Raw genomic sequence first — 25,444 nt, 5'->3', positions numbered from 1 at the left:
CTGAGCCTAAACATCTTCGTTTTTTGTTTTTTTCCCAGCTTCCTGCCGCCCCAAAAAATAAGGAGCAGAAACAGAAAAGGAGAGCCCCGGCACCGCCAACTCCCCAAATGCCAAAAGAAAAGATTAACGACAAAGAGGAGAACAGAAAAAGCACTACGGGTAAGTATTAACCATTATGGAGATGCACAATACTTGTACCTTGAATTATCGGCTGGAATTATTTATTGCAATTTCCCATTATTGGCGAGAGTATATGTGGCAACCAGAAGACATTTTTACTCAATTCCCCACTAGAAGTACTTCCACCATATTCTGAGTGGCACGATGAATGGTTTACGCTTCTGGTTGTACATAGTTTTCAAGATGACCATTACATTTAGTCACTTACCTAAACTTCCACCTTTTTCGTTTAATTCTTTTACTGCTGGATAGTTAAGCAATGCTCCCCACTGTAACTTGTAGGCCCCTCTGGCAGTACTGTAGATTATTGAAATGAGGGGTCTATCTTTAAAAGAGGCTTCCAGTCACAGCTTTAACAGAGGTAGGGCCAGGACGGCTACAGAAGTTGCACCTGACTTCTGGGATTGGTTGGCCTGCCCCCCTCTGACACCTGGTGAGGGACACTTGTCCCTGCTCTCCCCACTACCCCCCTGTCGATAGCCATGCCTTCACTTTCTGTTCTTACATCATAAACAAATCATAACCCTTTTGAAGATGGCATTAAACAGCACTGACCCATTAAAAGTAGAGTGCTCTTGGCCCCTACGCAGTCCACAGTATTTTGAATAGGATTCTAGAATAAAAAAAAAACAGCATTTCTACTTTATGGCAGTTTCATCAGCGCTTTCAAGTTATACATAGTTGAAGTGAATAATTTGTCAAAGTCTGCAGATAAGATCAAGACATCTTTACTTCAGTAGAAATGGTTTTGAGTGAATTAGACACAGTGAGGGACTAGATGTGAATTAACCCCACTATCCCTCAATGTATCCACCAGCGCTCTTACTAGCAAAATTAGTAATCATATACATACATTTTACGCATATAAAGGATGGGATTTACTCAATAATAAGGAACAATTAGAAGAAAAAATTAATAGATACTTGATACTTTGAAAAATGTCCAAAATTGTGTTCACACATATATAAAGTCCAGTCACGAAAAATTATGGGTATGCAGCTTCTTTGCGTCTGGAACCAACCTCGGAACCAGAAGAAACTAGAGATAAGGGAAACAAAAAAGAAAAAAGTGCAAGGCCCAAAGAGTAGTATAGTTAAGTTTATCCACAATTAAAAACGGTTTTAAACACTTACAACAATGTTACAACAATGTTGTTACAAGCACTTCGGTACTGAGATAGACCGCAGGAACAGAGGCACGTTGCTCGTCTGTTTGTCGGGGTTGTGTGAGTCCTGGCCCTCTTCCTCCTCTCGAACGGCGAACTGTTGCACTTCCGCGTCAGGTGACTCGTGACGCCGGTGTGTGTCGTCGAACGGTGGCTGAACGGCGGGCGGTCTCAAATCCAATCCGGATCCGGAGGAAACTCCTGACCGCCGTGTTTGGAGAGGGGATTGGATTTGAGACCGCCCGCAGTTCAGCCACCGTTCGACGACACACACCGGCGTCACGAGTCACCTGACGCGGAAGTGCAACAGTTCGCCGTTCGAGAGGAGGAAGAGGGCCAGGACTCACACAACCCCGACAAACAGATGAGCAACGTGCCTCTGTTCCTGCGGTCTATCTCAGTACCGAAGTGCTTGTAACAACTACATTGTTTTAAGTGTTTATAACCGTTTTTAATTGTGGATAAACTTAACTATACTACTCTTTGGGCCTTGCGCTTTTTTTTTGTTTCCCTTATCTTTACTTCAGGTACAGCAAATATAAATACCACCTGTGAGCATATTCACATGTCTCAGACAGGTCTGCAACCCCGTCTTTCACCAATATCTCTTACCATACATTGCTTCCACTGCTGTCAGGGATGAGCACAGTGTGTCACCTTTTTGCTTCTAATCCATTTGAATATGGATCCCTAAAAGCTTATGCCTTCCGTATTACACAGCTTTTTAGCACAAACTGGGTTAAAGAAGTACATAGCCAGTAAGCCTACTCACAGACCGTTGTTTCAAGCCTTTGGGTCTCATCAGTGTGAGGTTAGTTATACTGGTTTTGCAATGTGAAGCTGGGATAGGTTTCAACCACTCATTAACATCAGGTATGTAATTTGAAACCAAAAGATAGTCAGTCAATAGTTCTTTCTGAGACTTTCCTTCACCTCTAAACATTATTTTCACTCAGCAGTTTGGGAATTGCAATAAATGATTTCTAACTATTGTGTTTCTCGCACTGGTATGCACTAAATACTGTATGTATCACTCTGTACTGTAACTAACTTATTGATTGACATGTTGTGGCTTCCATTACTAAATTCCATTTGTATGAGAATAAACGGAGTCAATCTAACAGTGACAATTAACAAAGAGTCGGTCACTAAATTAGGGCAAAACATAAACCTGATTTATCAAGGATAAAAATGTTATCGTAAGCATTGGGATTTTTTCTATGATAAATCTGGTCCTATTTGTTTGCCAGTTTTGCAGAGTGGTGCTATTTTTTTCCCCCAGTTCTAGAATTGGGAGATTTTGATGACTAACCCTCAGCGTGTGCACAAAATGGTGATTGTTAAGAATTGTAATAATCTGCATGCGTATGCAAAGAGTGAATTAAGAATTGAAGTGAAGCATGAAGAAGTGAAGAGAGTTTGTAACTAGCATTTTAACCCGGCTTTGGCCAAATACTTAAGACTACATAGAATATATACTAGTCTTTTGCCTACAATATTCTATTCAAGTTCTGATTATTCACAAAATCTGGGCAATTTCACATACTGTCAATATCTCAAGCACTGGAACTACATTACATATTCTAACATAAAAATATGTCAAGTAAAGAAAAATGATTTAGAAAAACTTGAAATACAAAAGTGTTAAAAATGTCAAATTATAGTGTAAAAAAAACAATCCTTTAAAACCAGGACATTTATTTGATTTGATAACTACAAGTTAATAATTTCCTCTTGGTCATTCAACTTTTCTGCAGTGTTTTTTATTTTTTTTCTTTGTGGGATTAATTACCCATATATCCAGTGACATTTATTTGAGACTGCCGTAAATAAGAAATGCTAATTTCATTGACCTTTCTAGAGATAGGCAAAACTGCCGGAATCCGTTCCACACACCAAAATCCAATGACAGATTGGGCACTAAAAATCCATCCCAATACATCGTAATCCATTTAATGGACCAAAAATAACACACCACTAAAGTGATGCGCCTAGCAAGTTGGCAACTGGAAATGGTGATGATAATAGCGGTTGTGGACTGGGGGTGGACACTAGTGGTTGGTGGTAATATTCCTTGGGCGAAGTTTTTTTTGTGGCAGCTCAGTCAATCAGCTCAGCTCTACTGCTCACACCTGTATCTAATCCAGCTAATATCATATTTCCCACGGAATGGCGCCTTTTGCTCTCGCCACCACTGCTCTTCAGCTGCTGTTTCGATCCTAAGGTAATTGGTTAGCAGTAGAGGTTAACTTTAGGGGTTTTAGAGTAAGGGGTTAAGATTTTTAGGGTAAGGTTAGGGCAAGGGGGTTAAAATGAGGGGTTTTAACGTAAGACATTAATGGGTAAGGCGTTAAGGCTAGGGAGTTACAGTATACATTACCTTTGGGGCAAATCATCCAGCAGCTAAATGTCCCAGCGGCAAAAACAGTGGTAACTAAACAGCGGCGGCAAAAGATCGTAGGCGCTATCTCCCAGGTATCTCAGGTGTGCTCCTTTTTGTGCAGATGGTACATTGAACTGGTAATGGCCACCAGGAAGTGGAAGGGGTCCGCTGCTAATGGAAGCCCAGGGGGAGTGGGCTACAGGTGTGAGTAGCAGTGAGCAAGTATGCTGTGACAGTAATGCTACCCATGAGCTAGTTTAGCACACACTAGAGCTACTGCCCAGAATAGCAAAGGTTGTGGGTTCTAATCTTTTTGGGCCTGACACCAATACCTCACAAGCTACTTTAGACTTGTCCACTCAATTTAGTTATTTTGGAAATCCTTTTAGGAAGTGTGGTATGTCAGTCATTTAAATATACTTTGCATTTCTTATTAGCATGTCTCCCAGTTACCTCAGGTGCGCTCCTTTTTGATCGGAGGTGTCTCTCTCTATGTTATTTGGAAGGTGGGTTTGAGGGGATATATATACAATTTGAGTGAAAGGCTAGTAAATTAGGCCTTGTACGTAATCTGCCCATCAGATTATGAATTTCTAAGAAGTTGAAATCAGTCAGGTGGATATTTTGTGATCGAAAACAACAAAAACGAATCTGCCGATACGGATCTGCTGAAAACCTCGCATGAAAGGAACTGGCTACTCTGCGACGGATTCAAATTCCGTGGAAATTATTTACCCATCTCTAGACATTACCCGATCCGAGTGCTGATTTCAATGCAACATTTCGAAGCCTGGGTGGCTTATTGAAGAGCAAAAATACAGTCTTGTACTTTTAAATGTGCTCATAATTTTGGTCTGCCAGGCTCTCCTGATTTCTGTCGCTCATTATTTTTATTATTCTCTCTCGCATATCTTTAGGTCCCTATACCCCTGTAAATGGTCAGAAAAAATATTTTAATAATGAATGTACTGAATCATGTCTTTCATGTCATACAGTTAAGGTTTTGTTTAGAGCTTATGTACACTAAACTCAGGTTTTTAACGTTACCTAAAAACAGGAATAGATGCTATGTTCCCCGAGTTAACAGGGTATCATCCAAGCTAATTATATGCAAACAGGCAAACTCCATTTCGTTAGCATAGGCTTAACGTCACGTTATTGTAGCTTAATGTCGCATTATGTCAATCTTGGCATTATTCCTATCCAGACCGTGAATGAGGGGGCAAGTTGTGCCGGAAATAACACTTATTGAAATCATGCCTGTGGAGTTCCACCCACCCAGACACACCTATTTGGGAATAAGTAGCTTGAAAGGCAAACAGGCCTAGGACTAAAGAGAACTAATTCCAATGAGCTGTTTAAGAGGTCTCACCTGGGTGATTGATTTTTACCCAAATCTGACACCTATAAGTATGATTATTATGTTTTTTTTTTTTTTGTTTTTTTTTTTTTGAAAGATGACTTAGGAGGGGTAAGGGTAAAGAAAACACTGCATTGACAAACGCACACACATTCAGAGGCTCCTAAGAAATTCAACTGGCCGACTATGGGGATTGCACCTTTCACAGAGCTTAGTTCATCTAGGCCTAAGTGCTTGTTGGCTTTATTGCTTTTATTTCTTTTTTTTACGATTGTCAATTTTGCTATATTAGTTGTACTTTATTTTGACACTCATGTTTGATGTGTGTGTGTTTCAATTCTCTATCTTCCTTCAGGCCCACTTGAAATCAGAATCCCATCTTGACATGAGACTCAGTTCTTAGTTTGTTAGGAGCGCTTTGATAAAGCACCCTGTGTGTTAAACGTGTTAGTGTGTCAGTAATACACTTCATGTTTTTTTAATATCAAATATACCTTTGGCCACCATGTTCCAGTCTTTTTCTTTCTTATGAGCTGTGCACCGGCATTTTAAGTTAGGAGTTCACACTGAGGATTTTAAACTGCACACTTGCTGGCCTACCTATTCAGTCTGTCTGATATCTTGAGAAGGAGTTCATTTTTCAAATGAAAATGTCTCTTATATCTGAGACTTACTACTAAGGGATGAAGCAGATGAAATTCTCCACTGACTTCATGCAAGAATTTTGTCCGAAAATGGCCAGATCAGCCACTTCGGCGGCTTTAGAATAAACTCATAAATGTCAATTTTACATCAGGCCTATGTGTCAATTCAAGTGAACTCAAGCAAAAAATAAGCATTTAAAACAAGGCAGTACCAAAGCACAAAAGCACTTTGAATAGGGGCTTTAAGTGGCACCTCTATGCCCACTTAGCGTTGGAGAATCCTGAAAAGCTATCACGGTACTTGATAGTGCTTGAATTTTTTTTTTTAGACAAATCTCTTGCTTTTTATTACTAGAATTCTTTCAGTTTTACTGCGTGTAGGCTTTCAAAATGAACACCCTAAACTACATATTGCTTTTTTTGGGTACTAAAGGTTTTCCCCCAGCAATGAGCAGGTAGTATGATATAATTGTGCTAGTTATATATATACTATTTATAATCTGATGCATCTTGATGCCTTTGTTTAAGAAAGGGGTGTGGTGAATGAAAACAATAGTTTTTTCTATAACACTTTGTGGCAATCTGTGCAACAACATTGCATCATGCCTTCTGGGATGTGTGCCCAGAACATGCTTTATAAACCAAAGTGAATGACACAGCTACATAAATTGCTACTTTGTGTTATTGCGCAAAATAAGATATGATTCCTCTATAAACATTGCTGTATGTAATAAACATTAGAAATGCAGTGAAACTTAAGAATTAACATTAGGTCCTGAGGAGACAGTTACTATTTCAAAGACACATTTTAAAAGTTATGGTAGGTAAAAAAAAAAAAAAGTGACAAAAACCCTCCACCGTACAGTGTGCAACAAATAAAAATATCACTTGTGAGCACATTCACATGTCTCAGACAGGTCTGCAACCCTGATGTTCCCCATTATCTGATAGTATGAAATGCTTACACTGCAGCTAGGGATTCTGGGTAATTACATGCAAAGGAGTTTTGAAGGATAGTCCCCGCATTGAATTTAATGCAAACACGGATCAGCGGGAGGTATGTTGTACTGTATATGACCAGGGAGGCTGTGAGGTAGCTCCCATCTCCCCCCTCCTCCTTGCCCCGAACCCACATGGAACGTACAAATAAAGACAGAGACCAGATCTGGAGGTATAAAAGGCCGTGAATTTATATTTATAACAAATAACTTATAGGGTAAATGCCACTCCCTGCCAGATTGCTCCTTAACAGGAGGGGGAGGGGCCGGTCAGCCGGTCCTTGAACCGCAGACCCCGTGCCCCCTTAATGTGCAGCCCATGGGCAGGCACAAGTCAATGAAGTATCACCGTTGAGCATACAACCTAACAGGTGAAAGCACTCAGAGTGCACCGGCAGCAACCGGAATGTGGATTTAATGTCTGCCTTCGCCTGCAATGCGCCTTTGCCCATCCTACCCACTAGAGCCGCTGCCTAGTCGAAGTTCGCGTAGCTGGCTGAACACGAGTCACGATCCATACCATCGTTCACTCATGTACCTTCCGGGTAGGAAAGGTACTGAATCAGCCTAAAGACCCTTGATGCTCTTGATGCTCAAACAGGATCCTGAACTCCTCAGTAAACCCGGCTGGAAGCAGCCGGACCGTTTCCCTATTGGGGTTGTTTTCCAGCCATGTAACTAAATTATCGATGATTGTTGGGAATGGCGCCTTCCGCCCTGCTCCCGTGGACCCGCGTCCCCTGCTCTTATAACATTTTGCTTGGGGATGCGTCCCCCGCAGGTAGCGCACCGGTGCTTGAAGCGGCAGTTGCTGTATGTGCACCTCGAGTCGTTGAACGCACAGTAAACCCCTGACTGACTCTCTCCTTGCCTGCCCATTCCACCGGCCTGACGTCCCCCGCTGGATCCCACCTGAAAGGGGGGTGGCTTGTCCCCTACAACCTAATCGATGCACAGGTTCACATCCTTCATGTCTCATGACATCTTCATGTTCAACGCCATTTACTCCCTTAATTTAACATCGTAGATCCCCCAACCCATACCGCTGTGCCTCTGGTGGGCATGCCCAGTCATATCCATGTATTTAAACAGTGCTGTCCAGACAGTTGAGAGAAATGCTGCACACCTCAAAATAGAAAAAAATTGATACAGTTACCGGTGCTCCAGTGTTAGAACGAAAGCCTGCGATCAGTCCTGGATAGATGAACAAAGGAACATAGGGCACAACGGATTTAGCATATCCAAACTCATTGTGTTGGCTCAATAAATGAGTTTGGATATGCTAAATCCGTTGTGCCCTATGTTCCTTTGTTCATTTAAACAGTGCTGAACATAAGACGGGGGCTTTCTGCCCGATCACTCCCACTAAGATCCTAAATGTGCAAGACCAATTGGAAAATGTGTGCGGAAAGAGACGTTTCTCAACGTCATCCATCCTTGCATTCCCTTTCTTAGATGATCGAGCCAGCGCTTCCCTATAGTCTGAGAGCAATGATAGGAGCTCCACATAGTCCCCTGCCCACATTTGTTCATTTTCTTCCTTTGTTAAATGCGTGCCCAACGCGCTGGCAAGACATGTGTAAGCGTCTGTGAACGCCCTGTCCGCGATTGGTCCCCCTCCTGCGAATGATGAAGTGTCCCGGCACCAGTGGCTCTCAAAGTGGTTGCTTGATCCAGGCTGAGGGTTTCCGGGCCGGGCTGGGGACCGGCGCTGCTGCCCCCGCAAGACTAGTTCCTTCCTGGACGATCTGCCCGGCTCCCCCAAGGTACGCCCCAGTGGCCATGCTATGCGCCCACATGCTGCTGCCACCCATAACGCTGCACCAGGGCCTCCTGTCCCAAACGCCACTTCTGAGGGGATCGCAAAGGAGGCCACATCTGCGGCTCAAAGTCCTGTAGCATAGCCATCAACGCTGCAGCAAATCTTGCTTTGTCTGATACGCTGTATGTTGCCAGATCCAGGGCCTGCACAGGCTCTGGAGCCACCGGATGCAAAGACACTGCGCCGTCTGGGTCTCCGACCCCCGCCGCTTCCCCTTCCCGCTGGACATTGGAGACTGAGCGTGCCCTCTGGGAGTCCATCAGTTCTCTAAACGCAATCATTCTGTTGCGCAACAGACCCCTCTTTACCAGTGGTTGATAGAATGTGCACAGAGCCCCATGGCTTAGTTAAATGAACCAGGTGCAAAAAAAAAATGGTTATTCTTAGCTGAACTGCCTTGCAATTGTATTTTACAAATTGATACAGAATTACAAACCCATGCTTGGGTTGCCTTATTGGTTTGCATTATTCTACCCACCCTGCATTCTTTAATACAATGCTAATTATATACATTGCTCTGCTTATTCTGTTTGGTCAAAGAAAAAAAAAACAGAACTGTGTTTAGCCAGGTTGGCCAATGCACAACATGTTAAATAATAAATGTTACTGCTATGGGATAAGGACAATAGTCTTCCTACCAAGAGTGAATGCCTATTTAATTTCCCAATGATTTTGTTTCTTGGAACTCAAAACACCCAACATTCCTGCAACTATATTCAACATGGTGTGAACAAGAGGTTGTCTGTTTAGCAGTGAGCTATTTTTGCAACCACTTAAAGCAGCAAAACGTGAAATCTTATGTTTAAAAAAAACAAAACAAAAGAAAAACAATTTTGTAGTACAGCTCAACCCCCTTATAACGCTGCGCTTGGGATCCAAAGAATCACATTGCGTTATAAGCGGATCGCTTTATAAATAATGTGCAATTGTATGCATTGTACAATAAAGTATTTAAGATACCAATAATCGTGTTGCAAAGTATAAATAAATACGAAAATTGGGAGCAATGCTTGCATCGCGTTATAAGCGGATTCGCGTTATTTCGGGGTTGAGCTGTATTAGATAATAGTGACTGTTTTTTTTTTTTTTTTTTTTTATTTAACGCAGCAAGACTACAATCCTGCCTTGTGTTCCTTTATTATGTGTAGATGTAAAGCGCGTGACAATGTATAATTCTACATTCTTACCTAAGCTGGCAATCGGTTGGTGCTCCGAGTGCCGGATTTCCCATTAGGCCCAAGCCTAGGGCGGCAACATTTTGGGGGTGACAAATATCCCTCTTTTTCCCCCCCCATATACAGAGGCCCCACTATTTCCCCCATTGATTGCCGGTGGATAATGTGGGGCCTCAGTGACGCTGCGACGTCTTATGGCGTCGCGGTGCATGGTAACGCAACATCATGTGTCCTCACGTTGCCAAGGCAACGCAATGCAAAGTGATGTTGCAGTGTTATTTGATGCGGCAGCGCTTAAGTTGAAGGGCGGCGCTGGAGTTGGCTGCGACCCGGGTAGCACCAAGGTAAGTGCCTATGGGCAGCGGATTTTTAAATCCGACACTGGGTGCTCCTGTTATAAATCTATAAAAATCCTCATTGTGCGCCAAACTAAATAGCAACTTTTCTGTTCCAATCAATCTTCCAGTCAGCAGCTAGAATGTACCTGGATATTACTAAGGTATCATGGACTATTGCTGCAGCTTACAGCTCAAACTGCTGGGAATAATAGTGACAGATGATCACAAACCGGAAAGTGTTACAAAGATCTTGCACTGCTGGGGAGGTGAGCTAACACCTGCTAGAGAAATCAAAGGATGCTCAGTATATTAAAAGTCATTAAAAATAGCGTTAAGAGCACAGAGCAAAAAAAAAAAACAGTCACTTATCTAGCACTGTAGAACTGATTTATTAAAACAAAAATTATATATATATAAAAACATTTTTTTTTTCATGAATCAGTTCTACAGTGCTAGATAAGTGACTGTTTTAATTTTTATTTTTTGCTCTTTGCTCTTAACGCCATTTTTAATGAGTTTTAATATACTGAGCATTCTTTGATTTCTCTAGCAGGTGCTAGCTCACCTCCCCAGATCTTTGTAAGGATATTTTAATGAGTTTTAAAATATCCTTTGATTTCTATAGCAGGTTTAGCCCACCCACGCAAGCAATGCAAGATTTTTGCAACACTTTCCTTTTTGGGATAATTTGTTGCAAATATTCCCAGCAGTTTGAGCTTTAAACTAACATTAGATAGCTTACTAATATCAGGATACATTATAGCTACTGAGATACACTGTCTGAACCATCCATTATGTTAGGCGCACAATAAGGATTTTTATAGATTTATAATAGAAGCACCAAACGTTTGCCAGGTTAGGTAAGACTGTAGAGTTGTACATTGGCATGTGCGTTACATATACAAATAAAAAAAGAAAAGAAAATGAAAATAGTATTGCTGCTTTAAAGGTGTTGTTTCACACAGCCAGACAGAGAACATTTATATACAGAATGGCGTTGATCATACTTTTTCATCATAAAATATCATTTTTTATTTTCTGTTTGGGAAAACTGTCGATGTGCAAAGATTTCACACATCTATTGTGCACAGTACATTTGAGGAACGAATTGTGAGCCATCAAAATCTCCTTTATAATTACAACCAGAACTATCATTTAGGTTCATGAAATGGTATCAGAACCAGCTATAGGTGTTAATGTCGGGCCACCGATAGCGGGGGATAGCCGGCACTGCTCTCCCGGGTTTGGTGAGTCAGGGGGCTCGGGCCCCCTGCTGGAGATCTGCAGAGGTGCCTGTCAGAGGGGGCCTGCTGGAGGATGCCACAGAAGTGCCTCCAGCAGGTGGATGGCAACCCCCTCCTGACACTCACCTCTCAGTAACTTTCAATATTCAGGTTGGTTTGCTTCAGGTTATGAATGATATGTTTTAGTTTTGCATCCAAGTGAAGTAACCTATGTATTAATCTTCACATAGGTAATGGACGGCAGATGCCACAAAAGCCCCCCAGAGGCATCACACGAAGTCCGCCTCAGTTAGTGATTCCCCCTCCCCCGCCCTATCCTCCACCTGACAATGATATTACGAACCCGCCTGTGTTTGAAAACGGAGCAGTCGTAACAGGACCAACCAAGCATGTACCTGTACCTGCTAAACGTAGGTTTAAAAACCAAGCTATATATATTTATGCTCCTGTCAGCTCCACCTTCACTTCTACATCACCTACTTTTTCTATTCGGTCTATCTGACCAGCTTTCTTTTCAATGCGCAGTTCAACTTTGGGGGTTATTAAGAGATCACAGTGTATTCTCATAGCAAAGCAGTGGCAAAATGGGGCCAGAGATGCCTTTATAGGAACATACATTTTGCAGCTGGAAGCTCCCAAAACTGCAGCTGTGTGGTGATCTTGAAATGACTCTTAACCCCAAACATTATTATACCAGTTATCCGAGCTCTTCTTTCCTCCTCTTTGTCTTTATTTTCTTGCATCTGCTTATTTGTTGAGATGATTGAAATGTATCCCATCAATCCAACGATCAAACCTTCCGTTGGTCAGGTGTTTCACACACGTTCATTAAACCTGAAGATGGGTATGCTGTATGTCGTAATGGGTCGTGCCTTTATAATTAAAAATGTCTTCACTCTGCTATGTACTTCACATATTTGTCATTCTGAACCTGTTTTTCTACTGAAGCCAACTTGTCTCAGAAACATTGTGATGAGGGTATACCGTATGTAAACCTATATTATCCTTGGATAGAGGCACTCACGGTACTGAGGTATACACTGCCACAGGTGCAAGACAAGTCCAGCAGCTTTGCAAGAGCATTATGTTAGAACAATGTGGCATTGTGTATGCAATGAGTTATGTCTTCCCAGTTAGTTATAGTGGCGTCTTATATCATCTAACATATCATAGAATGTTGCAGAGATGCAGGGGTAATACCCCTCCAAATCAAAGTCGATGTGAGTTAGTTCTCTGTGTAGTGCTAGCAGTGCTTTTACAATAAATATATTTTATTACATTACCTCAGTGATATTTATTTTATAAATAAATCCTCCCAAATTTGCCTACTGTAGATGCCAGAAAGCGATGACATATTCCACAGAAAACTGTTTTTTTTACTACAATAGTACGATACGTTTTGTTCCTGAAAAACATTCTCGGTGCAAAGATTAGCTTTCATTCAGTTATAGGTACTAAAACCATTATTCATATAACAATTTATTTTGTAATTATTATTTTTATTGTATAATATTATTATTGTTATTTTACCCGATTCCAATTATTACTGTTACCCTCTAAACCAGGGGTGCCCAAAGTTTTCCCCCTGTCTACTCTCCTCCCCTGCCCGATGTTGCTTACCAATAAGGGGGGTGTTTAAGATTGCAAAGTGGAGGTTTTGTGGAGTTCTTGATTATATTAAAATAATGTCGTGAGACTCCGTTATCACCTTAAAGGCCAATAGAGATTGCATTGATTGAGACTTCTTTGCAATGAGAAAAATATTCAAATGGGTGACACTGGTGAGGTTGGATGATACCATATTTATACATACAGTACCAATTAACTTAGCTCCTTTGAAACTGGCAAAGCGTGCTAGTTTATGTGACTAACAGTCTTATCTTTTGTTGCTGGAAGCAACTGGGAGCTTTGAGGAGCAGAGAACAAGAGTATTGTAATGTAAATTAGGATGCATTAAAAGACTTAACAAGTATCATACTTCACATTTGTGTGGGGATAAACAGTTAGGTCCGGAAATAATTGGACACTGACACAATTTTCATAATTTTGGCTCTGTACGCTACCACAATGGATTTGAATTGAAACAACCGAGATGCAATATTAGTGCAGACTTTCAGCTTTTATTCAAGGGGTTGAACAAAAATATCATATGAAACGTTTAGGAATTGCAACCATTTTCATACACAGTCCCCTTATTTCAGGGGCTCAAATGTAATTGGACAAATTAACACAATCATAAATAAAATGTTCATTTTTAATACTTTGTCGAGAATCCTTTGCAGGCAATGAGGGCTTGAAGTCTGGAACGCATGGACATCACCAAATGCTGGGTTTCCTCCTTTGTGATGCTTTGCCAGGCCTTTACTGCAGCTGTCTTCAGTTGTTGTTTGTTCGTGGGTCTTTCGGCCTTAAGTTTTGTCTTCATCAAGTGAAATGCATGCTTGATCGGGTTCAGATCAGGTGATTGACTCGGCCATTGCAGAATATTCCACTTCTTTGCCTTAAAAAACTACTGGGTTGCTTTCGCAGTATGTTTTGGGTCATTGTCCACCTGTAAAGTGAAGCGCTGTCCAATCAACGTCGCTGAATTTGGCTGAATCGGAGCAGACAATATATCCCTATACACTTCAGAATTCATCCGGCTGCTTCTGTCTTCTGTCACATCATCAATAAACACTAGTGACCCAATGCAATTGTAAGCCATGCATGCGCATGCCATCACACGGCATCCACTGTGTTTTACAGATGAAGTGGTATGCTTCGGATCATGAGTCGTTCCAAGCCTTCTCCATACTTTTTTCTTCCCATCATTCTGGTACAGGTTAATCTTAGTTTCATCTGTCCAAAGAATGCTGTTTCAGAACTGGGCTGGCTTTTTTAGATATTGTTTGGCAACGTCTAATCTGGTCTTTCTATTCTTGAGGCTTATGAATGGTTTGCACCTTGTGGTGAACCCTCTGTATTTGCTCTCGTGAAGTCTTCTCTTTATGGTAGACTTGGATAATGATATGCCTATCTCCTGGAGAGTGTTCTTCACTTGGCTGGATGTTGTGAAGGGGTTTTTCTTTACCATGGAAAGGATTCTACGATCATTCACCACTGTTGTCTTCGGTGGACGTCCAGGCCTTTTTGTGTTGCAGAGCACACCAGTGCATTATTTTTTTCTCAGAATGAACCAAACTGTTGATTTGGCCACTTCTAATGTTCCTGCTATCTCTCTGATGGATTTACTTTTTTTTTTTGCAGCCTAAGGATGCCCTGTTTCACTTGCATTGAGAGCTCCTTTGACCACATGTCGTGGGTTCACAGCAACAGCTTCCAAATGTGAATGCCACACCTGGAATCAACTCCAGACCTTTTACCTGCTTAATTGATGATGAAATAACGAAGGAATAGCCCACACCTGTCCATAAAACAGCTTTTGAGTCAATTGTCCAATTACTTTTGGTCCCTTGAAAAAGATTGAGCTACATATTAAAGAGATGTAATTCCTAAACCCTTCCTTCAATTTGGATGTGAACACCCTCAAATTAAAGCTGATAGACTGCACTTTAAGCCCATATTCATTATTTAACTTTAACTTTAATTTATATTGCTAAACAGCCAAAATAACAAAACTTGTATCGGTGTCCAATTATTTCTGGACCTAACTGTATATATATTTATTTTTTTACATGTTATGGATTTACAAGTCAGTTTCCGTGTTAAATTTAGCTGAGCAACATCTATGAAATTAGCAGAAGTAATGAGTCCAAAAGCCACATAAAGGGCCACCAGTTGAAGAGCTCTGTAGTAGAGAGCATGATGGCCATTCTATGGACCATAAGAGGCAAGATAGCCCAATAAGTCTAATATGATTTCAGGGTGTGCCAGAAATGTATCAGAGGAGAATGAGGGGGAACTGAAAATTGGACAGAGGGATTTAGCAAATAAAATTGAAGTGGGGGAATATTTGAGTGTTTCTACCAGTCCATTTTAGAAACTTAACAAGGACATAATGGTAGATTGGATGAGAATTAAACTAGGATGTGTATCGAACAAGGGGAGATGAAGATTTTTGTATTTTCTAAAATTGAAAATGTTGCATATGTTCATATTAATATTTGTTGACGTCTCCATGATTTATTGTAAGTAGTTGGAACGCTGTTTATTAAAGACATGACATACACTTGTCAACAGGAACTTACCAGGTGAAATTGTAAAACGTAGGTGGAAAAAAAAAAAAAAAAAAGAGGGTTGCTACAGCAACTCATCATTATTTGCCCGAAAAAGCCTGATCGACTTGTTCAATGGTAGTCTGACCATCCAGAGTCTTAGGATGAAATTCTCAGTGCTCTGAACTCGTTCCAAGAAGAACATGATATGCTTTGTGGTTAGATAGTGAAAACAAAACTAGCAAAGAAGACAAGATTACTGTTCTTTTATGTCAACTTCAGTAAAAATGTGGTTTGTTCTTGTGATTAAAATACAGCTCTAAATTGTTGCAGTGCAGTATTAGCAATCTGGAGAATGTAAGATATGTTGCATGTTATTTTATTGGAACTAGATAAGAATTCTTCACATGCAATGTGGGGAGATTAAAAAAAATGTTTTTAGATGGGACATCAGCTAATAAAAAACTGTAAGGTCGAAAAAGAGCTGTCATTCATTTGACAAAAATGAACTTAGTGCAGTGGCGTGTGCAACAGGTTAAATGTACTGTAGATGATTGACACTATTTCCATTTATTATTATTATTTTTTATTATTATTGTTATTGTTATAAATTGTCGTGTATGTAGGAAGAGCGTTCATACAGAATTTTCCCCTCAAGTTAGTTTGCTCGGCTCAGGATGGCAGCGTCATTTTTTAAACAATTACCATATTATATTAGAATTCAACAACCCTGAAATAAAATAAAAAGATAAAAATACGCAAATAAGTCAGCATTTTACTTGACACCGACACATTGCTTTTGAAATTTTTTACCTTTTTTTCCCCTCTGCCGTATGAAATTGCCCCTTTAAATGCCTGAATACAACAACATCTACAGACGTACAGTAATAAGCTTTAGTGTTCCCTTTCGGGGCTAGATGGTGGGAGATGTTGTGATATTCTGCCATTGAATCTTATGGAAACTCTGTGATATTTTGCGTTAAAACCGACTTTCTTCTACATCTGTATGAGAACTCCAATGTTACCCCATTAGAAGGCGCCAGTCCTCCAGACCACCCCCACCCCACCCCCCAACAAGTCAGGTTTTCAGGATATCCTTGCTTCAGCACGGGTGGCTCAATCAGTGGCTCAGGCTTTGACTGTGTCACCTGTTCTGAAGCAGGGATATCCTCAAAATCTGACCTGTTGGGGGGAGGTGGGAGGGTCTTGAGGACTGGAGTTGAGAACCTCTGGCTTAGACAATTCTTGTGTACTATACACAGCATATGGGAAATAATGGCTAAGAAGTCTTGGGATTCAACGGGAGATTAAAAATGACTGTCTCTGGACTAGAAAGTTCAAAAGTGGCAACGTTTTCTAACCGCCAAATGTCCGCATTGCATATTTCCTTATGGAAACCCATAGAATATGCCACATGTAACATATTTTGCCAGTTTTATTACACATTTGAAATGTCTGTATAAAAATTGATTTATACAAAATCGGAACTATTTTACTTTTTTGCTTGCAAAGTTTTAAATATTTACGGGTATAACCAGATATTAAAAAAGTTATGCCAAAAAAAAATTATGTATGGTAAATGGAAAAGAAAAATTCAACGAACTCTTCATCCTTCTTGCACTTTTGCGAACCAAAGTGGGTCAACATTGCACATATCTACTGTAGACGTCAGTTGCAAAGTTTGACTTGAGAAGGTCCAGACGCAGTTTGAAGGCAATCGGCATTTGATTGTGAGTATAGTTAAAGTTGCAATCCCTACAATAATGTATTATTTGTTACCCAAGCTGGTGAGCAGGACCATGCTAAATTTATTACTGCGAGTCCACCACAGCTGTCACTAGATGAGGGGAATACCATGTGCTATACCCACATTATTGGCTTGCCAGGCCATTTTTGTTTCCAAAAAGTGCTAAGAAATATGGGTGGATTAGCAGAGACGTCCTAAAATTAGACTAGCCTTGCTCTGAAAAACCCAAATGTAAGCTAAAATGGGAAGAAAAAAAATGGGTGAGAAAGGGCAAGCAGATTTACAAACAGGACAACATTACTGACGGCATCAACCCAAAGCGGAGAAAAGCCCCAACTCAAGGAAATTCTGTATATGGAATGTGCAGAAAAATCATTGGAATCTGCAAAATATTTTTTAAAGATTTATTCAAAGAAGTCAGTGACATTTGTACAAACTGAGCTGTCGTTATTATACAGTACTGTACATGGCATCTTGAATTGTTTCAACAAAAAGTACTAGTTCTGTTGCCTAATTAAATTTTTATTTCATCTCGATAGCGAGAACATGACAAATTCAAATACTGTAGATGGAAAATATTTGAAATTACTTGTTTTCTTTCATCGCTTTGATGTTTTACTCACATTTGAAATACAGAGAAATGAGCTATGTACCAAAGCAAGATGATTGGCTGCAGTGTCACTAATTTATTGTTCATCTCTTTAGTGTTTGGGGTCTGTTTACTAAGGAGCAAACAGCATCATTCCTGTGCTGCAGCTGTTATCATCAGGGACTTTGCTCCAGTTTTTGTGCCATGTATTTCAGCTTGCAATTTGGGGAATGTCAAAAGGAGGCATTGGGGAGGAGTTGCAAGATGTGCAGATTATGAGATGTATAAAATTGTGCTCTGTTGTGCATTACTTTTTCGCCTTCCAGTCAGTGTCAGATTATCCACCACGTCCAAGGTGATGTAAATTTCGGAGCTTAAAAATCTGAGCCAGATGTAAGAAATTGTTACGACAAGCTTGGTACATGTACTGTAGCACAACTTTGGAGCAAAAATGGATGCAGTTTTTCTCTATTTTAATACACGGGGCCCTATGTGCCTAAAGCAAGAAACGTCATGAATCTGGCATAAACTGGTTAAGGAAGAAATGACTAACTTCAAATCAGACTTTGTGGGCTCAAAGCACTTCACTATTACAATATAGCCCGCTGTGATAGAAAAAATGGAGCAAGACTCCGTATCTGTGCTCTAAAAGTGAGCATGAGACATCTTGAAACAAAAGGAATGTAGCATTTTCAAATAATCGTGATGTAACAATGTATCATGGGGCCTGTGTAAGCGCCGACATCTCCTGTTCCCAACTGAAGTCACGTGACTTTGCAGCATCGCATGACTATGCAACATCACATGATGCAAGGGTGGCCAAGAAGCCCCCGTGCGTAACGTGACAATCAGATTACGTCATGACGGCCCTGAACCAGGTAAGAGGCCCCGCGCACCCACAATGCACCAGTCCCAACTGGCCCAGAGCATCACATAACAACTTACTTCACTCCTTCGGTCTCTATATTTAGGCACACACCAAACTAATGCAATTTATCTTGATATATTAATAATAATTTTAAAAAAAGTGTGTGCGCGCCGAGCATGCACATTTTAAGTGAAACTTCTTTGTCTTTTGTCACTATTTTGTCACAGAAATTGTATTTGTGTTGGTGATGTTTTTAATTAAAAATCAAAACACAATTTCAGTGCCAAAACGCAAAGAAGTTTGACTTAGAATGCGTATTTTAGCTATTTGCACTTCTATATTTATAGTAACTGTGAATTCCTTGTATGTGTGCATCAGTCAGTGTCTGTCTGTGTGGGTCTGTGTGTCTCTGTGTATGTGTGTCAGTCAGTGTGTGTTTGTGTGTGTGTGTGTCAGTCAGTGTCTTTCCACTCCCGCCCCCGACGTCACTGATGGCCTCTTCTGCCAGCAAACAGTGTCTAGATGACGGGTCAAGATGTTTTAGGCCCCTGTTCAATAAGCTTTTGCACTTTATTCCCAGTGCTAATGAACAGCTCATCTCCATTCAAATGAATGGGGCCAATATCCTCTCCAGCATAGGAGAGACGTCTTCATAGCATATTTAATTGGGCCTTAGCTATAATTTAACACTGAAATTGCTAATCTGAAACCTCACTTTATTGCCCAGATGGTTTTAATCTTGTGGTTATTCGTACATGTGACACAGACACAAGGTACATTATGAAGTAGTTAATCATTCGAAGGCTGCAAACAACCATTTAAGTATTTTTCGTATTAGAATGGAAGGCTCAGATGGCGCTGGCACGGGGTGGACGATTGTGCTATCAGCCTCTGTCCGGCATTCTTGTTTTTAATATTTTAAATGTGAGTGAAATGTTAGCGGGTTGTACCACCATTTATCCAATAGAAATACATTATTATGCTATGGATTTCTCTCTCTTTTTTTTCCATCTTTGGAGTTACTAATAGGAGTGACGATTTGTGAAAATCCTGCACCGAATCCGTTTATACTTACAAAGAATATATCCAAAGAAATTAGTTTGTGAGTTTTACAGATCCATCTTTAAAAAAAAAAAAAAAAAACTTTTCCCAAATTTTTTGCAATATATTTTTTTCTTTATTTCCTAGCGCTATAGGCATTTCTTGCTCCAATAACTGAATTTTAACACTGAAATTGCTAATCTGAAATCTTACAACATTGCCCATATGGTTTTAATATTGTGGTTTTTCTTACATCAGTTAATCATGGACAGGCTGCAAAGAACCATTGAAGTATTTTAGAGGTTCAGTTTCACATCAATTTGAGCTAAGGATAGTAATAAAGTATATTTGATAGGTGACAGATGTCTCCTCAAATGAAAATTAGGCAAGTACAATTTTTTAATCATCTTTGATGGTTTTACACTTAGAATGTTTCTAAACATAACCTGAGGTTTCCTGGATTTACTGTCATTATATCTGCCTTGGCTCGCCCCGATTATTGCACCTGTTTGTAATTAGCTTTTAGGCAAAGTCTGATTATCTTATCGCTGGAGCAAAGCCCAAACCTGCTCAGGTCTGTTACACTGTTGTACTGTAACTGAGTTTGCAACATAATTTTAAAATACTTATACAGGTACATGCCTTTATTTAACAAAAATTGAACAAAAACGATACTGGTCACCTAGTTCTAACCTAGGAAATCCACCCCGGTTATTAGTTCACCCTTAATATACTGAGGTAATGGCGCTGAATTAATCAGGGATTTAATTCCTTTTAAATTGACCTCATATGCAAACCGTATCTGTCCAGAGAGTTAGAGCTTCTAACCCAACCAGAGAATCAGGATTTGGTATAAAAGGCACAGCGCTGAGAGACACCTTCCAGCCTATTCAAGTGAATGGGCGGTGAGGTGTCTACCAATATGTGTCTTATGGCAGAAGACTTCTTAGTAAATATGTGCCAGTATATCATCCAGATATACCACGTATTGCAAGCACTTTATTGGCGCAATGTACATTGAAGTGAACGGCAGCAGGAAGAGCAGAGCTGTGTGCACAGCTTAGTAAACACGGCCGAGGAAATTGTGTCCTCTATTAATTTTATGATGGCTCCTTTTTTTTATTCTGTAATTTGCTTTAATACTCAGAATTTTAAGAACAAAACGTACTGTTCCTGTGGCCACCATCCCGGGAAAACACTTTATGAAAAGTGCCACAATCCCTGCTGGAAGCCACAGGTCATAATTTCCCATGACGCCCTTAATGTGTGTGAAGTATTTTGGACGTTGTTGTCTTTCTAAAGTTGAGAGAAGATCAAGTTGCGTCCAGCTTCTTAATGTTTTTTGCACTGGGAGACTTATGGCTAATTTCTGACAGATTCTTCCTCTCCTACGTGCCTGTGTAAGGTTGATCTATTTGTTTCACTTCCTGTTACTCATGCCATTGTGTTTTTTGGAATGCACTGACTTCAAATCTAAAGCCTTACTAACCATCAGTGGTTTGCTGGGAAATTGTTGTTTTGTGATTGCATTGCGATTGCTTGTTTTCCTGAGGGCAGGGTGGTTATGTTGGCCTGATCTGACCCTCACAGTCAAGCTTACTCATTCTGTATTTTTTTTCTTGTTCCCTGCAGTTTATTGCTGTGCATCATTCCCTTCACATACAGTATCAAGCGCTTCTGAACAGACTCTTCCCATATAGCTTTCACATTTCACACGATTCACCTGGTATCCACTTTTGTTCTGTTCCTGTCTCTCTCTTGCTGGCTGTGGGACTTCATCATATCTCCTGGAGTTATTTTCTCGATTTTATTTATCTCATAATGTGCCTCTCATTGTGATTACCATTGTGATTACATGAGGAAATGTCTTGTACTGTATGATACAAAAGATCTGCCTTTTTTTCTTCTTTGTATGAGTATCAGGGGATATATCAATGTTTTACAATATGAACATAAAAATTATGCGTTTTAATTTACACAAGAATATGGAAATATGAGGTCTTTAGACCCACGTTAAGTGTAAACGTGATACAGTATATCTTTTACATTTTAGAGTGACTTACTCCAGTTATAAGTACTGTACTTAAGATTGCCAAATATTATTTTAGTTACTGGCAGAATGCATGTTTCATTTATCTACCAAGAATTTGAATCTAAAAGAATAAAAAAAAATACATTGGATTGCAAATTAATTTGGATTTCAGAGTTATACGACGAGCACATTCGTCTGTTAACATAGACGGGCAAAGTGAAGTGTTCCGATGAGCGTAATTTTATAAAAAAGCTGCACTGTTGTACTCAAAGTAATCAGATTGTAAAGCCTTCTGTGCCACAGTAATCAGGAATACGCTGAAAAGCAATATACTGTATTACCTGCCATTTTAGCACTAAAAGGCTATAAAGGCAATACAGGCAGGTTTTTTTTTTTCCCCCCAGAATAGATTTTTTTTTTTAAACATAGCATTGAAGCTGAACCCATTCATTTCAGCTACGGGGACCCCCTGTTTGCAGAGATACTTACCTCTGTAGGGGGTGCAGGGTCTCGGCTAGCTGGGATCATGTAATAGCAGACTTTCAGAGCTCCCACACCCTGCAGGCTAATAGGAAGCCGTGATGTCATCAGGTTTGGCTTCCTTTTGGCCCAGGTGACCCGAAAGCTTTAAACTTTGCAGAGATACCAGCACCCCCTTCAGAGGTAAGTATCTCTGGAAGCAAAGGGACCCCATCGCTGAAATGAACGGGGGTTCAGCTCCAGAAACCCACTGCTTCAAACCTGTTAGAAAATAATAATAATAATAAAAAAACCACCTTCATTGTTCCTCTAAATGCATTTCCACATACCTCAGAACACTACACAGGAATGTAAATATTGGGTAAACCTCAAACCAATTCTAGCTTTACACCCCCTGTTGTCTACGTGCCCTGAAAAAATGTGGTCCTATGCTTCACAGAAGGAGAGGACAATGCTTTAAGGGCAGGTCCATAATGCCTCACCTCCGCACGGGGAGCGATCACATTGCCTAAAAGAATTGACCGCGCCAATAGACCGCGCAGGCGACAGCAGGAGGGGGGGGCGCGTTGCGCGAGAAATCAGTTGAAACTGATTTCTCGGCGCGAAAGCCAGGTCATGTGAGCGTTTCGCCCAATGAGGGTGAACCAGCTCCGTGACGCCCCACACAGCGCATTTACCATGGACAAAAAATGCACCCGCTTCACGCGGGTGATGTCACAGCCATCGCACGCGTACGCACGGGCGAAGGCTGTATGCCCTTAGCCTAAGTAACAGGGCAGAGTTTGAAGTAATATGTAATATGTTTAAACGATATTTGTCTTAGGAAAAGATGGAAAGGACACCTTTTTAAATACACCCATTTTTCTATATGAACGGGCACCTGCAGGTTTAGGCCTTGTTTAGTGCTGTGCAACTTAGTACCATCACCTTTTTACAATAAGGAACTGCTGCTGAGGTTAAGAGTAATTATGGCTACTGCTAGATCCTGTTTGTGCTTAAACTGCTAAGAATAGGAGACTCCTTAGACCTCCTATTTGTTGCTTACATGTGGAGAGGTAAAACGTTGGCATTAACATCAATCCCAGCAAGCGAAAGCTTTTGAACGCCAATGTAGGAGACCAATCTATACAAACTGGTGTTCTATTCAATGATAAATGTCATAGAGAAGTTGAACAGGCAAATAATATTGATTAATTCACATCATAAAAGGACTAGAAATGAACCCATTAAAAACAGATTGTTGAAACCAAACACTAGTAAACACATTGTTAGCCTGTGAAATCAATTAGTATTAGATTATGTGAAATCAAAACATAAAAAGGGATTTAAAATAAAATAAGACATATTCAGGTCATCTCCTGCAATGTGGAATAAGAGCAAGGGGCTGTCTTGTTCCACACATGCCCTATTCTGTAGCTGAGACAGGATTACTAGGCACAATTGACCATTCCAATTGACCTATATATTACAGTATGTATTGGTGATGAGTGCCCTTCTGTAAGCTCTTGTTATAAAGTACTGTACTCTGCAAGGTGTAACTCAGCATCAGTTACATAGTAGATGAGGTTGAATAAAGACATGCATCCATCAAGTTCAACCTATGCTAAATTTAGACAACAGATACTTTATCCTATATCTATACTTACTTATTGATCCAGGGGAAGGCAAACAAAAAAAAAACAATGACATATCAGCCAATGATATCTCATAAGGGGAAAAATAAATTCCTTCCTGACTCCAAGAATTGGCAAAATGGGTTATTCCCTGGATCAACATTTTTCCCATGTTTACTTATTTGGTATATCCCTGTAAACCTTTCCATTCTAAAATTATGTCCAACCTTTTTTTTAACAAATGTATTGTATCTGCCATCACAGTCTCCATGGGTAATGAATTCCACATTTTAGCTGCCCTTACTGTAAAGAACCATTTCCTTTGTTGCTGGTGAAATATCTTGAGTCCTTTGTACTGCCCTTGGGATGAATAGTTCTTTTGAAAGCTCCTTGTACTGTCCCCGAATATATTTGTATATAGTTATCATATCCCCTCTTAGATGCCTTTATTCTAATGTAAATAAATCTAATTTAGCTTGCCTCTCCTCATAAGTTAGATTGTCCACCCCCTTTATTAATTTGGTGGCTCTTCTCTGCACTCTCTCTAGTTCCAGAATGTCTTTTCTAAGGAGTGGTGCCCAAAATTGTACTCCATATTCAAGGTGTGGTCTTACTAATGCTTTGTAAAGGGGCATAATTATGTTTACTTCCCTTCCATCCATTGCCCATTTAATGCAAGATAAGATCTTGTTTGCCTTTGCAGCTACTGGATGACTTTGGGGCACTATTGCTAAGCCTGCTGTCTACAAGCACTCCTAAATCCGTCTTCATCAAGGATTCCCCCAATTTATCCCCATGTAATTTGTAACATACTTGTTTATTCTTGCTTTCCAAATGCATAACCTTACATTTATCTGTATTAAACCTCATCTGCCATTTACCTGCCCAAGTTTCCAGTCTCTCCAAGTTCTTCTGGAGAGATATTACATCCTGCTCTGATTCTACTACCTTGGACAATTTCGTATCATCAAGGTCATTAATAAATAAGTAAAAAGGCAGGGGTCCCAGTACCGATCCCTGAGGTACTCCACTAACGATCTTAGTCGAACCTGAAAATGTTCCATTCCTGACAACCCTCTGTTGTTTATCCTTCAACCAGTTTTCAATCCAGGTGCATATATTTCTACAGAGTCCAATTTGCTTTATTTTGTACACCAATCTTTTGTGTGGGACCGTAGCAAAAGCCTTTGCAAAATCAAAGTAGACCACATCAACTGCATTACCCTGCTCTAAATTCCTACTTACCTCCTCAAATAAACAATAAGGTTAGTTTGGCATGATCTATCCTTCATAAATCCATGTTGACTATTACTAATAATTTTGTTTTCCATTAGGTATTCCTGAATATTATCCCGTATTAAACCTTCAAGTACCTTCCCCACTATTGAAGACAGGCTTACAGGTCTGTAATTCCCCGGTTGTGATCTAGCTCCCTTTTTAAATATAGGCACCACATCTGCTTTACACCAATCTTGTGGTACTGAGCGTGTGGAAATGGAGTCCTTGAATTTTAAATGTAATGGTTTGGCTATTACTGAGTTTAACTCCTTGAGAACTCTTGGATGTATGCCATCTGGGCCAGGTGCCTTATTTACTTTAATTTTTTCAAGC

At 40.2% G+C, this 25,444-nt stretch overlaps 1 protein-coding gene across 7 annotated transcripts in view; it reads left to right on the top strand.

Moving 5' to 3' along the window:
* COBL (cordon-bleu WH2 repeat protein) overlaps window positions 1–25,444 on the top strand; it is a 431,588-nt gene that overhangs the window by 283,820 nt on the left and 122,324 nt on the right. For 6 of the 7 annotated variants that reach the window (XM_075586506.1, XM_075586505.1, XM_075586501.1 and 3 more), the window contains 2 exons: window positions 39–159; window positions 11,540–11,719. In XM_075586506.1, coding sequence (XP_075442621.1) covers window positions 39–159; window positions 11,540–11,719 — 301 coding nt within the window. The remainder of the gene's footprint in view (window positions 1–38; window positions 160–11,539; window positions 11,720–25,444) is intronic. The other variant, XM_075586504.1, reaches the window with a different exon arrangement.

Source organism: Ascaphus truei, chromosome 2, assembly GCF_040206685.1.
Source record: "Ascaphus truei isolate aAscTru1 chromosome 2, aAscTru1.hap1, whole genome shotgun sequence".
NCBI classification, from domain to species: Eukaryota; Metazoa; Chordata; class Amphibia; order Anura; family Ascaphidae; genus Ascaphus; species Ascaphus truei.
The sequence above is the reverse complement of the archived record's forward strand: the minus strand, read 5'-3'. Positions and strand labels throughout refer to the sequence as shown.